The sequence below is a fragment of the Lepidochelys olivacea genome, assembly GCF_965140295.1.
Source record: "Lepidochelys olivacea isolate rLepOli2 genome assembly, chromosome: 1".
NCBI lineage: Eukaryota > Metazoa > Chordata > Testudines > Cheloniidae > Lepidochelys > Lepidochelys olivacea.
The window spans coordinates 139789848-139803236 of NC_140411.1; the positions used below are offsets into that span (position 1 = coordinate 139789848).

General features: G+C 38.4%; 1 protein-coding gene across 4 annotated transcripts in view; it reads left to right on the forward strand.

Annotated features, from left to right (window-relative positions):
• TXLNG (taxilin gamma) overlaps positions 1-13389 on the forward strand; it is a 51834-nt gene that overhangs the window by 6380 nt on the left and 32065 nt on the right. For all 4 annotated transcript variants that reach the window (XM_084617600.1, XM_084617597.1, XM_084617598.1 and 1 more), the window contains exons 2-3: positions 4847-5156; positions 5969-6060. In XM_084617600.1, coding sequence (XP_084473726.1) covers positions 4850-5156; positions 5969-6060 — 399 coding nt within the window. In that variant the 5' untranslated portion in view covers positions 4847-4849. The remainder of the gene's footprint in view (positions 1-4846; positions 5157-5968; positions 6061-13389) is intronic.

Sequence of the window (13389 nt, forward strand, 5' to 3'; positions counted from 1 at the left end):
AATATCTTCTGCATCCCTTTCTTAATCTGTCACCCGCCCAGAAGACTGGGATAATAAAACTTGAAAGAAGTATGTCCTAAATGTATTTGGATTCTGGCTCTGTTGGACCAACAGTGAGGAAGACTTCAGATCTGCAGGGCCATCCTCGGAAAGCCAGTGTAAATAACTGGATAATGTGTTTTCTGTGAGAAGCATTGATAAACAGCTCATTTGCCATATTCTGCATTTAGGAACATTTCCGAATCACCTTTGGGGAATACCCATGTAGAAGACTGTTCAGTAATCCATTCTCGAGTTGAGACAGGCATGGATTACTGAATGAAAAGGTCATCACCTTCTAGTCACATGCAGGCTTCTGCAAAAGAGATTTCCTTCTTCACAAAAATTGCAGCACTTTGAGGGGTGAATAAAAGTGTAGATGCTTGGTTTATGTAGATTGAACAAACATAGAAAGCTGAAACTGTTCACTGTCTTTCATGATAAATCCATATGAACAAATGCCAGTTCTTAGAATAGGGGGTCTCTGGATGTGTTTCCTGATGCTCTTTGATCATGCTGGTATTCATGAGAGTTGCAACTGCTTATTTTCTTTGATCACACTCAGTCTCACTTTCAAGGCAAAACTTCAAAAAGGATCCCCTGTAGAATGCAGGCAGAGAGCAATTAATGTGCATAACATATATTCGGAAAGAGCTGCTGAGGCCAGGACTTAGATTTATAGTGCATAGGTGGTGCGCAGGTCAACAGTCACAGCGTTTCACGTTGAATTACCCTCTTACTCACACATCAGGCTGCATGCAAATACTCTGGCTTGCAATAGAATCCCAGTCCTGCTGCACGTGTGCATGTGATTTAGTGGAGATCCAGGCCCATCCCTTCAGGATAAGAGCTGCTGCTGCTGTGGGGTAAACCGCGGGCAAAAGGAAAATCATGTTATGCATGACTTTTCCCCCCGCCATGACAAATTTGTAGCCTTACTTACAATTGCCCAAGTTGTGTGTCTGCCCTGCAGTTTGATATGTGCACACTGTGGTCTATACTACTTCGATCATGTTGAAGAACACACTCAGTGAATGTCTACAATTATTGGGGGGTAGAAGCATCACTACAATTAAGACTGAGACTACATTACCATTTATGAGTTAATTTTTCTAAGTGTTCTGAAATCCACAGACTTACTCTGATTGTCTTGATTTCTTATGCCTTAGATAGGGTTAGTGGTCCAAAAATTTGAGGCCATTTGAACAAGGGATTCCCCAAGATGCAGTGGTCTTTTTAAAAAAAAAAAAAAAAAAAAAAAAGTCATGTGACATCAAAATGTTATTTTAACGTTTTTGCACAGACCTGGGGCTCAAACTATGGCTCGGATCTTCCCCCAAATACATCACCTTTTCAGGCTTGATTTCGACTAGTGTCTGTCACCCACCATTTCTTTGGGCAAGAAATATTTTAAAAGCTATTCAAGATAGAAGTTCGGTTTACAGCCTGGTTCTAAGATGACAAGACAGATGTGACCAGGTGTGCTGGATTGCAGCGGTACTCAGGTTTGGCCCAGCCACCCCTCTATCATGGTCAGCGGTGTGGAGGGCCAAACTGGAGTGGCATTGCAACCCTGATGCCCAGGTCACAACACCCAGCGTGGGGAGCTGAGCCCAGCCCTGTGGGACGCAAGAGCTGCCACTGGCCCAGCCCCGGAGAACACAGGAGCTGTATAGTGGTCCGGAAATGTATTAGACATTACAAAGTCAAAGGTGCCACTGACAGGATATTTTGTAGATCTGACGTTGTCAGTCTGTTTACCCTGAGACGAGAAATGGATTAAACTGATTTGGTTTATTGTGCATAGATGAGATAACTATGTTCTTAATTGTTAAAGGGTTTATATTACGGTATACTGCATCCTATTAATAAACATGCCTATATGCAGCCTATGAGAAGTGTGGTTGAGGTTTAACTAGTTTTTATAGCTGATTGGACCTGTGAGGAGTTTTTTTTTTTATTATAGGCATTTTCAGGGCTCTTTACCATAAAATTACAGTGACAGAATTTATATCATTAAACCAAAGGTTATATTTTTTTCTTAAGACATAGGAGGAAGCAAAGGTTGAATTATATGTGGACTCATACTGTTAATGATAGCTTATGTTTCTTTGAACAACTCTAGTCATTTTTGTGAAAAAAGAAAATGGCCTTTTCTACAGAAAAATTTGCACCAGATAATTTAAACCAGTGCAAACCCATGTGTAGACACTTGTCTTAAAACTTGTTCCTTATCAAATTAGTCTGGAATAAGTCTGATTTAAAACCAAAATGAGTAGCACACAACCCATTTTGCAACTTCTAAACCTTTTAAAATCGGTTTAAAGTCACACCTTAAGTTTATACCAGTGCAACACTGTATGTAGACATATCCTTATAATAACTTGGAGATACATTTACCCTTGCAAATGTCATGCTGGTTAGTCTGTATCATATTGTACCCCATGGCTTATTTCTCACCCCTAAAATTGGTAGTCAAGTTAGGTTTGAGACAGTTTGGGAAAACTTGTATTGCTACTACCCATGATGTACCTGTGCTGTGAAGAATAGACTTCATTACTGTCAAACTCTTGCTTTCCATCACTAAAATTCACTTAAACGTTTTAAAGGGTTTTGGAAGAAGATTTACTTTTACAATCATGATTCCCTTGAATAGCCATTATGTTATACATGTTGTAATGGCATGATCATGAAAAGCAGGAATTTTGTCTCAGCTATTCATTTGCCGAGGTATTGGCCTGGCTCTTGATTAAAGCATACAGATTAGAATATTCAGGCTCTGATATTGTCTATCCTTAAATGATTATAGTGACTGATTATGTGTGGTTTTTTCATGGATGAGAGGATTCACTGGTAATAGTTGCATTTAGACTTACAATTGTTAAGGGCGTGGCCACCATCTGTTCAATTCCAGAGGTCAACGGTGGGTTTCAGTATGGCACCAAGAGAACTATGTCCCACAAGTGTGGATTTAAGCATAGACCAGTCACCAGAGAGAACTACAGCTTACCTTCCAGTTAGGTGCTGACATTCTTCTGACTTCATATCTGTTTGAGGCAGATTTTTATGAATATTACAAAGATGTCATTGTCTACCCACAGAATTACAGATAACGTGTCTTAATATTCTAAACCCAGAGCCAATTGGTATAAGTGATTTTTTTTTTTTTTTTTTTTTTTTGTTGCTACTGTAATATTTTCAGAAAGGTGAAATGTGACTGAAGATGAAATGGCACATACTCTTGTTCCTTCTCCATATTTTTAACTGTTTTTTGTAGCATAAGTTTTAATATCAATTTCTTTTTAATTTAATCAGCTTAGTAGTGTGTCTTGCAAACTCTATTACTTTTATTTTGCAAAAAACAAAACATTCATTTTCCACCATGTATTTTCCAGGAGGATTTTTAAACACTTCAAATTATTAAAATGTCCTGTTTCTTCCTCCTCTTTCCCCTCTCCCTCCTGTAAGTGTCCTTGTTCCATTTTTGAACTATTGTTTGAAATGTTAATATCTTTAATCTTTGAAATTGAGTCATAAAGTAGCTGTCAGACTTCATTAAATTTCTGCTGCTGGCATTTATTGGTGCTGCGGAGTATACAGGATGGCGTCGACATGTGTTGTAGTTTAGTCTCGCCTGTAATCAAGGACCATCTAGGTGTGGGTTCAGCAATCTTGCATCTGAGTCTATGTATTGTGATTTGTTTTACTAAATTAGGAAAAACAGCTTCTCAAACTGACGCTGGGGATGCAAAGGTCAGAAAAAAGAAAAGGAGTACTTGTGGCACCTTAGAGACTAACCAATTTATTTGAGCATAAGCTTTTGTGAGCTACAGCTCACTTCATCGGAGCTGTAGCTCATGAAAGCTTATGTTCAAATAAATTGGTTAGTCTCTAAGGTGCCACAAGTACTCCTTTTCTTTTTGCGAATACAGACTAACACGACTGTTACTCTGAAAAGTCAGAAAGTCTGTGTTTTTAATGCGGGTGTACATATTTTTGAAATTGTTAAATATATGTGGCTTTCTGATTTTTCAGTAATCTTTAGATTGTGTCACATTTTGAATATAGGGTGTAGGCTGGTTCATGATTTATTAAATTTCTTGAGGGTCATATTTGAGTGTTGTTACTTGAAAATTAACTTAATACTCCTGCTTCCTGTGTCTGACAGTGTTTTTCATTTGATTCCAAATACTTAGACCAATGTGTCCTTATTTTAATACTGTAGTCAAAGCTGCTAGAACACTATAGCTTTCTCACAAATAAAAAGTTAACATGGAAATATAATTTTAGTATGTAACTCTTCTAATACTCCACTTTTGGAATGACAAGCCATGGAAGATAATTCTTAGCTTGATTCATTCTTAACACGGTGATGTTTCAGTGGCATACTCTGTGTGTTTGGGGAGTGTCTCCAGGTAGTAACTACTTCACCTGCTCCATGAGTTTTAAAAAAAAAAAAAAAAAAAAAAGCTGGAGTCCTGTGTACCTGCATTTTTCAGGTTACTTTCTTATGAGAAAATTGTCAAGTGTAGTGCCTGCATTACTCCTTAAATATTTGGGGGTAAGTTGGTCATCTTTAGATGTTGCTTTCAGTGAAAAGCAAAATTGCTTGTGTGTGTGTGTATACACACACACATACATATACACAATATTAGTTTTTCTAAAAATATTGACTATAGTTTGCAGTTCAACTTAATGATACAGTAGCTTTTTGGATTCTTGTTTAAGCATACTGAAAATAGAGTAGAGAAATTTTCAAGTCAATTTGTCTTGGTAGTTGATCTGATTACTTCTTCCCCTTTTCTAGTTTATGATTGGTACAACCGATGAAGCTGGAATTTGTGAGATCGGAATGAATACTCAGGATCAGTTGATGAACAGCAAATGCGTTGAATCTGGCACAACTTTGCAACATCTGCAGTCCAATTGTGATGGCATAGAAAGTACAGCTGCATTGGAAGATGAAAATTATATCTCAAAAAATAGAAAGCCTATGGATTCAATGGACTGTACTCAAGAATCACGTGAGGAGACTCCTGGGAGAGAAGAAGCCCGTACTGAGCCACCTGATGGCGAACAAGATCCGGAGACTGAAAAAAACAAAGAGAAAACCTTAGGTATGCACTGTTTTAGGGTTTGTCTTCTAAATTACAGCAAGTTTTATGTTTTGAAAAAGATGGCAGTTTTAATGTTTCCTTAAAAATGGGCTTCACATTTTACCCTTGCAATCTCTGAGTTATTCTCAGGAGCTTTAGTTTTGTTGCTAAATGGCATTTTGTCCTCCTTATCATGATGTGTGTTGGGGGAAGTGGGAAGATATGTTTTAAAAGGTCACTGGTTAAAATTAATATTAAAAAGTCCCTCACCTGTTAATATGTTAAAATCTAATCTACTTGTCACAAGTTGTTTTACTTCTTGCATTTCACTCAGTATGATCAATGGAAATAGACTAATCGGTTTAACTTCTGGTTTTTAAAAATTATGATGCTGCATTACTTGGGTTACATACACTGAAGATGACTGTATATCAGACCACTTTTTTACTTTTTACTCATGAATATTTTTCTGTATTTCATAACAAAATCTGAATTTTAGGTCTCGGGTTTCAAAAGTGTATTTCTTGGTTTGTATCTTCTGAAAGAGAAATTATGAAAGTCAAAACATTCTTGTGGTCTAAGGCTCTGTGCATACTGCAGTTGGGTTAAATATACTACCACCCTACATGTTATACAATTCTACAAACAGCAAGATAATTATATGAATTCATTGTTTTGTAGGGACTTGTGTTGCCATTCTCTAGTAAAACAATATACAGCTATTAAACTAGCATGCCATTAAAAACATTCTAGCTCATCATTAATACAGAACTCTTTTCAGAGGAAAAGCTTTCATAGCATGTTTTCAGTATTTAATTTTTTTTCATCCATAGGAAAAGAAGTACTGTTATTGATGCAAGCCTTGAACACACTTTCTACTCCAGAAGAAAAGTTGGCAGCTCTCTGCAAGAAATATGCTGATCTTGTAAGTATTATCTATAGTTAACAGATACCAAGAGTACATCTAAATTTCTATTTCTTGTAAAATGGTTTTGGAGAAAGTTATTCATCTCCTTAAGAATGTGAAAATACATATTAACTATGGAAGAACAGCAGATTTATTTATTTATTTTAATTCAAAGATGTTTTTAACTGATTCAGCTATGTCCTTGCATTAGCAGAATGTATTGGTTGCAACATCCAGGTTTCTGATGGAAATTGTTGCAGTCAAAATAAAAATTTAACACTGGAAGTCATTTTCACTTTTATCTATGTCTCCACAACTGCTCTATAAATCTAAAGAAGAATTTCATTATAATAGTATTCTGATAATGAAGTACTGCAACATACAATGATAGAACAGATTTCAGTGCTACTAGCAATAAAATCAACATCTGTAGTCCAGTGGTAATTAAAGTTTTTCTAATGGGCTAAGAGAACATTGTGCCCCTATTCTGCAATATTTCTAATTTTTTATAAGCTTGTCAATATCTACTTGTCTCATGCTGGAAGATTATAACTTTCCATTGCTGAACACATCAGCTAGTTGTGAATATGATTAATCTTTTCCACAAAAATAATCCCACAAAAATAGTGTCTGGATTGGATGTGAGGCAAGGCAGCATGCTCTAATGTGCTCAGCATACTATAACTTTCCAAGACCATACAATGTAGTTCAGCCATTAGTGATAGAAAATGACGACCTAGTAAAATTTTTGGAAATTGGGAACAATGTAGGTGGACCTTCTGTTCTTCTCCAGTATGTCTTCTGAAGATTTAGTTTCTTCCTTGGTTTTAGAACATTGCCTCAAGTGAATGTTTGTTATTCTAATGACTGTAAATCGCAATGGAAGCATATGGTCTTTTTTTCAGAACCAGCCCCAAAAAAAGAAAACTTTGCCAGTTCACTATCATAGTTTTTTATTTGGGGAGGATACTACACTGGTGATTGGGAACAGGTGTTTATTATAGAACAGGTTTCAGAGTAGCAGCTGTGTTAATCTGTATTCGCAAAAAGAAAAGGAGTACTTGTGGCACCTTAGAGACTAACCAGTTTATTTGAGCATAAGCTTTTGTGAGCTACAGCTCACTTCATCAGATGCATTCAGTGGAAAATACAGTGGGGAGATTTATAAATCTTATAAATTACAATTATAAATAAATTCTAATGTATAGTATTCTTATTATAAATTATTTATAAATCGTATTATAAATCTCCCCACTGTATTTTCCACTGAATGCATCCGATGAAGTGAGCTGTAGCTCACGAAAGCTTATGCTCAAATAAATTTGTTATTATAGAACAATGTATTCTGACATAATTTGGTACTTAGAGAAGGAATAAAACTGGCTAGCAAGGTTTCTATTTGGATGAGTTTCAACAAGGCCTGTCAAGCCATTAAAAAACTTAATTGCAATTAATTGTGCAATTAATCGCACTAATAAACAATAATAGAGTGCCAATTATTTAAATCTCGGATGTTTTCTACATTTTCAAATATATTGATTTCAGTTACAACACAGAATACAAAGTGTACACTGCTCATTTTATATTTTTCTGATTACAAATATTTGCACTGTAAAAAAACAAAAAAATAGTATTTTTCAATTGACCTGATAGGAGAACTGTAGTGCAATCTCTTTATCATGAAAGTTGACCTTACAGATGTAGAATTTATGTACAAAATAAAACTGCATTCATAGATATTAAGGTCAGAAGGGATCATTATGATCACCCAGTCCGACCTCCTGCACAATGCAGGCCACCCACCCACTCCTGCGAAAAACCTCTCACCTATGTCTGAGCTATTGAAGTCCTCAAATCGTGGTTTAAAGACTTCAAGGAGCAGAGAATCCTCCAGCAGGTGACCCATGCTCCATGCTACAGAGGAAGGCGAAAAACCTCCAGGGCCTCTTCCTATCTGCCCTTCCCAACCTCAAATATGGCGATCAGCTAAATCCTGATCATATGGGCAAGATTCACCAGCCAGTAACTCATATTCCACCCCATCTAACATCCCATCACAGGCCATTGGGCCTATTTACCATGAATAGTTAAAGATCAATTAATTATGCAAAATCATGTTGTCCCATCATACCATCTCCTCCATAAACTTACCGAGTTTAATCTTAAAGCCAGATAGGTCTTTTGCCCCCACTGCTTCCCTTGGAAGGCTATTCCAAAACTTCACTCCTCTGATGGTTAGAAACCTTCATCTAATTTCAAGTCTAAACTTCCCAATGACCAGTTTATATCCATTTGTTCTTGTGTCCACATTGGTACTGAGCTGAAATAATTCCTCTCCCTCTCCGGTATTTATCCGTCGGATATATTTATAGAGAGCAATATCATCTCCCCTCAACCTTCTTTTCGTTAGACTAAACAAGCTAAGCTCCTTGAGTCTCCTTTCATAAGACAAGTTTTCCATTCCTCGGATCATCCTAGTAGCCCTTCTCTGTACCTGTTCCAGTTTGAATTCATCCTTCTTAAACATGGGAGACCAGAACTGCACACAGTATTCCAGGTGAGGTCTCACCAGTGCCTTGTATAACGGTACTAAAACCTCCTTATCCCTACTGGAAATACCTCGTCTGATGCATCCCAAGACCGCATTAGCTTTTTTCAGGGCCATATCACATTGGCGGCTCATAGTCGTCCTATGATCAACCAATACTCCAAGGTCCTTCTCCTCCTCCGTTACTTCTAATTGATGCGTCCTCAGCTTATAACTAAAATTCTTGTTGTTAATCCCTAAATGCATAACTTTACACTTCTCACTATTAAATTTCATTCTATTAGTATTATTCCAGTTTACAAGGTAATCCAAATCTTCCTGGATGATTTCCTGGTCCTTCTCTAAATTGGCAATACCTCCCAGCTTTGTATCATCCGCAAACTTTATTAGCACACTCCCACTTTTTGTGTCGAGGTCAGTAATAAAAAGATTGGTCCCAAAACTGATTCCTGAGGAACTCCACTGATAACCTCCCTCCAGCCTGACAGTTCACCTTTCAGTAGGACCCGCTGTAGTCTCCCTGTTAACCAATTCCTTATCCACCTTTCAATTTTCATATTGAGCCCCATCTTTTCCAATTTAACTAATAATTCCCCAAGTGGCACGGTATCAAACGCCTTACTGAAATCTAGGTAAATTAGATCCACTGCATTTCCTTTGTCTAAAAAATCTGTTACTTTCTCAAAGAAGAAGATCAGGTTGGTTTGGCACGATCTACCTTTTGTAAAACCATGTTGTATTTTGTCCCATGTACTATTGACGTCAATGTCCTCAACTACTTTCTCCTTCAGAAGTTTTTCCAAGATCTTGCATACTACAGATATCAAACTAACAGGCCTGTAGTTACCCGTATCACTTTTTTTTTTTCCTTTCTTAAAAATAGGAACTATGTTAGCAATTCTCCAATCATACGGTACAACCCCTGAGTTTACAGATTCATTAAAAATTCTTGCTAATGGACTTGCAATTTCGGGTGCCAATTCCTTTAATATTCTTGGATGAAGATTATCTGGGCCCCCCGATTTAGTCCCATTAAGCTGTTTGAGTTTCGCTTCTACCTCAGATATGGTAATATTTACCTCCATATCCTCATTCCCATTTGTCATGCTACCATTATCCCTAAGATCCTCTTTAGCCTTATTAAAGACTGAGGCAAAGTATTTGTTTAGATATTGGGCCATGCCTAGATTATCCTTGACCTCCACTCCATCCTCAGTGTTTAGCGGTCCCACTTCTTCTTTCTTTGTCTTCTTATTATTTATATGGCTATAGAACCTTTTACTATTGGTTTTAATTCCCTTTGTAAGGTCCAATTCTATTTGACTTTTAGCCTGTCTCACTTTATCCCTACATGTTCTGACCTCAATAAGATAGCTTTCCTTACTGATCCCTCCCATCTTCCACTCTCTGTATGCTTTCTGCTTTTTCTTAATCACCTCTCTGAGATGCTTGCTCATCCAGCTTGGTCTACAACTCCTGCCTATACATTTTTTCCCCTTTCTTGGGATGCAGGCTTCCGATAGCTTCTGCAGCTTTGACTTGAAGTAATCTCAGGCCTCCTCTGCCTTTAGGTCCATAAGTTCTTCAGTCCAATCCACTTCCCTAACTAATTTCCTTAATTTTTGAAAGTCAGCCCTTTTGAAATCAAAAACCTTAGTTGCAGATTTATTTTTGTTAATCCTTCCGTTCAGTTTGAACTGAATTAGCTCATGATCACTTGAACCAAGATTGTCCCCTACAACCATTTCTTCTATGAGGCCCTCACTACTCACCAAAACCAAATCTAAAATGGCATCCCCTCTAGTCAGTTCAGCACTACTTGATGAAGGAATCCATCAGCTGTTGCTTCTAGGAAAATCTGAGCCCTATTATTATTACTAGCACTCATCCTCCAGTCTATATCTGGGAAGTTAGTCTCCCATGATCACGCAGTTTCCATTAATATTTACTTCATTAAAGAGGGCTCTATCCATATCCAAATTAGATCCTGGCGGTCTATAGCACACCCCAAGCACTATCCCAGGGGAGGCTCTAGTAGTTTTCTTCCCCAATGTAATTTTTGCCCAGACGGACTCTGTCTTATCCATTCCATCACTTCTTATTTCTTTATATTCTACCTCATCATTGATATACAATGCTACTCCATCACCTTTACCTTTATTTCTGTCTTTCCTAAGCAGCACATACCTTTCAATACCTGTAGTCCAGTCATGACTTCTATTCCACCATGTTTCTGTTATCCCTATAATATCTGGTTTCACTTCCTGCACCAGTAGCTCTAGTTCCTCCATTTTGTTATTTAGGCTCCTCACAGTGGTGTACAAACATCTTAATTTTTGCTGTTTGGCCTCGCTCACATTCTGTACCATATTAGGCACAGTCATTCTACAGCCAGTATAACCTATTAGACTGGTATCCACCCTGCCCTTCCTCCTTATATACATTCTCCTACCCACGGCTGTATCCTTTCTTACTTGTTTTCTTCCCCCTCAATGCTAAAATCCAGCATGGAGATTACCTGGACATCTCCCAACCTTCTCTCCCAAATTCCTAGTTTAAAGCTCTCTTAATCAGTTTTGCCAGCCTCCATCCTAGAAGTCTATTTCCTTCTCTACTCAGATGAAGTTCATCCCGAGAGAACTGTCCCCTGTCCATGAATGCCTCCCAGTGGCCATACATCCCAAAGCCCTCCTTATAGCACCACTGCCTAAGCCATCTGTTCATAGTCATAATCTTCTCACACCTTTGTTGCCCTTCTCTAGGAAAAGGCAGAATCCCACTAAAGATCACCGGAGCCTCGATTTCCTTAAGCATCTTCCCCAGCCTAGCATAGTCTCCCTTAATACTTTCCAACGAGAATCTGTCTGTATAATTTGTTCCCACATGAAGGCTAATTAGGGGATTCTTTCCTGCTGCCTTTAGGATCCTTTTTAACCTCAGGTCTACATCCCGTATCTTAGCACCTGGAAGACAGCACACCCTTCTATTCTCTGGATCATCTCTGGTTACAGGCCTGTCTATTCTTCTCAGTAGAGAGTCCCCGATCACATAGACCTGCCTTTTCTTGGTAACAGTGCTATTCTCCAGTCTATCCCCTGTTCCCTCTGGCTGCAAGTTCTTTCCATTCCTATTCTCCCTTGTAATCCTCTTCAGCCCATCCTGTATCCTCCTGGGGCTCATATTTGGTGTAGTCTCCATTGACTCTTCCCCTTTTCCTGTAGGACTAATCGCTCTTCTCTTCTTCCTTGCCCTTCCACCTTCAGTGACTTCCTGCTGAGCCCCTTCTTCATTTTCCAACTCTGCAAACCTATTCTTGAGCTCTGTTTTTCCTTCACTAGCCCGTCTTTTCCTCTGCCTGGTTCTTTTAGTCACATGCTTCCACCGACTACTTTTCTCACCCAGTCTCCGCTCAGAATTCCTCAGTCCTGCTTCCATCTGCAAGTCTGAGCTTTTCCCTTCAGATACCTCATGTCTTTGCTCCATAATCTGCTCGAACCCCTTCCTAAACTCAACCAAACTTTCCACCTGCATCTCCAAACCTCGGATCTTTTCCTCCATCAGCTCTAATCAGACAGCATTTTGTGCAGACAAAAGTCTTACCAGGTACCCCCTCCATGATCATGTACATACCGCAGCTTCCACATCCAGTCATCTTCCTTGTGTCTTCCACTACATGGGTCACTCCCACTGCTGCCTCTGTATCTGTCATAGCCTTCCCACCTAAATCTTGTTAATCTGGAAAACACAAACCACACCAAAATATATACACCAGTGTCAAAATATACAAAGGAAATATCCTTAAATCAACAAGACTTTTTTATTATTAATTTGCTAATCCATTTGTAACCAGCCTTATTCAAAAATCTTCGTCCAATCCTAGTCATAACATTCTGTAACAACAACTTTATTCCTGCACCAGGATTATTGACAGCACAGCTCTGGAAATGACTTGTTAGCTGAGGCTGGAAAGTGAGCAGATAAAGTAAAAATGCTTTAGTTTTAAATCATTATTTTTGCAGTTTTTGTAAAAGCAATCTAGAAAGATGCTTTACACCCCATTTTTTAGGTCAGATCTGGATCTTAAAACCTTTAGTCTGTACATGTGATCCATTAGTGGTCCAGTCTATCTCCTTCACATCTTAATTTGTCCCATCTGGAGAGCCCAGTTTCTTAGACTAATAGTCACTCTAAGATGGTGGCTCAGCACACCTTGTTTCAAGAAGGGATTTTCTTACAGTTTCTAAACCAACATAGATGCCAGCCTCTGGGGATAGGGAGCTCACGCAGAGATTAATTAAATACAGGGAATTTGAATATTGCAGGAGAGGAAATGATAAAAATTGATTAGAATTTGTGCAATTTGCTCTGACTTGGCTTTCTCCTATGAGTGAACAACTCCCTGTAATCATGACAGAAATCACCAGTTCAGTGGCTTCCGTCAATAAGGAGGGTGGGAAGGGGTGGTCATTCTTGCAAAGGGTAGTCCACGTTCTGATGCTTCCTGAATGAAGCAAAATCTCCAATCCAGCAGATTTCTACATATTCAAGGAAAGAAATACATCACAGCCAACTGGCGAAGCAGGGAACAGCTAGATCATGCAAAATTGTTTCTCCTTCCAGAAATCTTTCAGTTTCTAATGAGGAAATTTGGAGTACCAGAGAGAGATCTATTTGCATCGTGAACAAGCCGTGAGGTGTCTCCTTTTCTCTAAAAGTGATATCCAAGAGCAATAGGCGAAGATCAGGAGGGAATAAACACAGATAGTATTAGTGGCTCTGTATTGGGTGAGTTAGGACAA